General features: G+C 47.6%; 1 protein-coding gene across 1 annotated transcript; it reads left to right on the forward strand.

Annotated features, from left to right (window-relative positions):
* Nucleotides 1-1,052: 1,052 nt before the first annotated feature.
* On the forward strand, nucleotides 1,053-1,617 carry LOC136487439 (uncharacterized). The gene is made up of 2 exons (XM_066484581.1): nucleotides 1,053-1,477; nucleotides 1,512-1,617. Exons 1-2 carry the CDS (start codon nucleotides 1,053-1,055, stop codon nucleotides 1,615-1,617), a joined length of 531 nt encoding a protein of 176 aa, XP_066340678.1.
* Nucleotides 1,618-3,686: the final 2,069 nt, after the last annotated feature.

The following is a 3,686-nucleotide window of genomic DNA, read 5'->3' on the forward strand; positions in this document are numbered from 1 at the left end:
TATTTTGTAGCCAGCTACAGGGTACTCGTGTTACTACAACTCACGGTGATATTTACGATAATGTTATAGTAAGTCACTTAGTAAGGAGTTACTGTAATCTCGTAAATTAGCATGGTAATTATCGTAACTCAAAGTGGCAACAGAATAAGTTATTCTATGGCCAGCCGCAGAACAATATATATATATATATATATATATATATATATATATATATATATATATATATATATATATATATATATATATATATATATATATATGTGTGTGTGTGTGTGTGTGTGTGTGTGTGTGTGTGTGTGTGTGTGTGTAAAAATCAAGAGAATATATATACATGCTTTGCTGCCGATGCTAGCTTTTGCATTGCATATTAGTTGGAAACTTGGAACAAGCATGCCCGGCCGTGTAGGACTGACTCATCCACTGCAGGACCACCGGCCTGTGTAGTGTTACTAGTGTAGGACTCCTCGATCGCTACTCCCTCCATCCAAACATGATACTACCTTATCAAGCAAAAGCAAGCATGCTAGTGACCTCATTAATTGATACTGACAGTCGTATGTATGTACATCGATCACACTGGCTACTAGGAAGGAGATGCATGAGGCCATGGTATGTATGTATATGATGCTACCATGCATATATGCAGAATCAGCAAGCATATATCGGAGCACTAATTAACCGCGCAATATAATTGGGAGTTAGTACGTAATAATTGTGTAGTAGCTCGATCAGATCATCCCCGTATTACAAACGACTCTCGATCAAGAGGGTTGTGCTGCGCGCTATGCTATTTGATTTTGTAATGTTCCACTGAATTTTTAGTTTGTGCTCCGATATGATATGATCCTCTCATGCATCTAGTATCTCAGAACACGTCCGATCCATCCTGTGTAAATAATTAGAGAATCCACTCGATGGATCGATATGTCGCGTGGTGATTTTTCTTTTCTGCTGGTTAATTATATATTGCTGGATCTACTGCATGCAGGGACTGGTACAAGCCTTACGACCTGATCAGCTTCAATGTGGCCACAGACGACTACGAACAACTCATGACCAACATTTTCAACCTTGCGAAACAAGACAGCAACAACAGAATTTGGGGCCCGGGCTCTATCGTTTGGGTCTTGCACCAGCAGGCCGTCAACAGGAAGCCCTTCAAGTGGCTCATCCTCGAGCTTGTCGGCGCCGGCGACAACAGAATCATGCTCGCGATTCGCCGGGACAACCTCTACGTCACCGGCTTCACCGACCGTAGCGGCCTGTGGTACCTCTTCAGCAACAGGCCGCGGGCGCTCATCCCGGTGGCGACGGTCTTCCGGCTCGCCGACGACTACCCTGGTCTGTTCGGCGGGTCGAGGAATCTGGAGGGGGTTCGCGTCAGCAAGCAGACCATCCTTGAAGCCGTCGAACGCGTCGCCAGCTTCGTGCCCAGGGACTCCGCCGACGTCGGCTACGTCGGGCGAGCCCTGGCAATCATGGCGGTGACGTTCGCCGAGGCGTCGCGCTTCCACCCGTTCCATGACGTCATCCTGGAAGGTTGGGAGTCCGGCGCCGACGTCGGCAAGCTCTACGAGCTGGTGGTCAAGTGGAGGGCCGTGTCCTGTGCCCTCATGATATCCGTGCAGGAGGGTGGAACGTGGAGCAGCGACGAAGCAAGGGACCTGAGCCTTACTACGCGCATCGGCACCTTGGATGACGCACCGCACGTCGTCAAGGTGGCCCTTTGGCCCTGGAGAGAGAAGTGTTCCGAAACTATTACCTGGCTCAAGTGATCTGATCGAGACTACTAGTAGTAGTATAGTTAACTAGACGTGCGTGTGCTTAATTACGTACGTGTCCCGCGCCGTGGGATGTTTTCTTTCCACAAAAGTGCATCAGCATATATGTAACCCATAAGGATGAAAACGGAACGGAAATATCCCAAACCGAACTACATCGTTTTCTATATTTAATCCGATCGAATCCACATTTTCTTGTCCAACTTTACCGTTTTCGCTTTCGCATTTGAGATGTTTCGTATTTCAAATGTAAAAGTAGAAAACGGTTTACACATTTTTCGACCGTTTTCTACTTTTCTACTTTTAATTTGAAATATTCCGAATTCAAAATTCGGTTTAAACCGAATTTGACCAACTGCACAGGTCATACAGTCCAATTACAGGATGTTCACCACGCAGCTGCGTTCTTTCTACTGGTGGCTAGCTGCCCTCTCTTATAGACGGCGCCCAGCCTTATCTCTTATTATGTATTTGGTCGTGCACTTGTTTAATGCTATGCACTGTGGGTTGGTATTTCGTATTGAATTTTTGCATACCGACCGTGTTCGACATAATTCCGCTCGAATTGGTTCGTTTCCGAAATTCTAGATATTCCGTAAGTTCGTGTTCGTTTTCGTGTCCGGCTTGTCCGCTTTCGCTTTCGCTTTCGCTTTCGTATTTCAAATGTAAAAGTAGAAAACGATTGAGGAATTTTTCGACCGAGTTCGACCGTTTTCATCCTTAGTAACCCCACGGTTAGCACATGAATAATAATATGGTTAGTTGAATAATAGTTAAACTACTTTGATTGGCTACTACTCAGCCTACACCTCTCTGCCCGGTACGGATCGTACATGTAGCCTGTTCGGTTGGCTGGTTCGTATCGTTGCTGGTTCGTGAAGAAGTACTGCTGGCTGGTTTGTGTGAGAGAAAAATACTGTTCCGACTGAAAATTTACGATCGTTTACGACAAGCCACAGCCAAACGAACAGGCTATCATCTGCTCTTCCTTAATTTCTCCGACTGGTGCTACTGGCCGGTTCACTTGTTTCTGCCGCCTCGCAGCACAGATGCGCAAAATGAACATTAATTTAGTCATCACAAGCTACTAGGGAGTGGATCTATCCTGGTTGTTTTAGCTGTTAATACGTCGTGGTATTCTGAGGCCCGATCGATCGCCGCCGACCAAGCCGTCTCTTACCTTGGCGCAAGCAAACACCGATGCTACTGCAGCATAAGGCGTCTAGAGGGGAGCGAAGTTGAGGACTAGCTAGAGCTCGGCTGTTGGGAGCGGATGGAGTTGCAGGAAGAGACAACAAGCTAGCAACCGAAGAGGATAAGGTTCAGTACCGGATTTTCTTTTTCAAGGGGATTCATTGCTGATAACCTGACACATGGGGTTCCTATGTTATGTTAGGGGCTTATAAAAGAAACAGAAATGCTATAGGACACATGTGTGTTTTGTGGTTTGTTGGCACATGAATTTTCTGGCCGCATGATGAATAATAGAACGCCTGATCTGTGCTGGTTGCTTTGTGTCGCTAACATGTAGGGCCCACTCGAAATGTTACTGCTTGAAATCGAAAGTCGCGCCTGTCGGTTTCTGGCAGTCTCATTTCCCGCATCGTCCCGGCGAGAGGGGAAAGGCGTTCGTTTCTGGCGAGGCGATTGACTCGGTGATTTGGAGGCTCATTAGCGGCCGCCCCGAGCTCCGTCGTCAGGCTCTAGCGCCGTCGTGGCCGGCTGCGGGGTCTGGTTCCCGCATCTGGGGGAGTGGGGGCCGGTGGTGAAACGGCCCATGTCCGCTGCCCTCTCCACATCTGCCCGCTTCGTCGCCGGCGCCATTGTGTTCATACGCCTCCTCTTCCCCAGCTTTTGCTGGGTAGTAGCTTGCGTGTGTGGTTTGCTCAGCTGCTCTGTAGTACT

The sequence above is a fragment of the Miscanthus floridulus genome, chromosome 10 (genome assembly GCF_019320115.1).
Source record: "Miscanthus floridulus cultivar M001 chromosome 10, ASM1932011v1, whole genome shotgun sequence".
Classification (NCBI taxonomy): Eukaryota; Viridiplantae; Streptophyta; class Magnoliopsida; order Poales; family Poaceae; genus Miscanthus; species Miscanthus floridulus.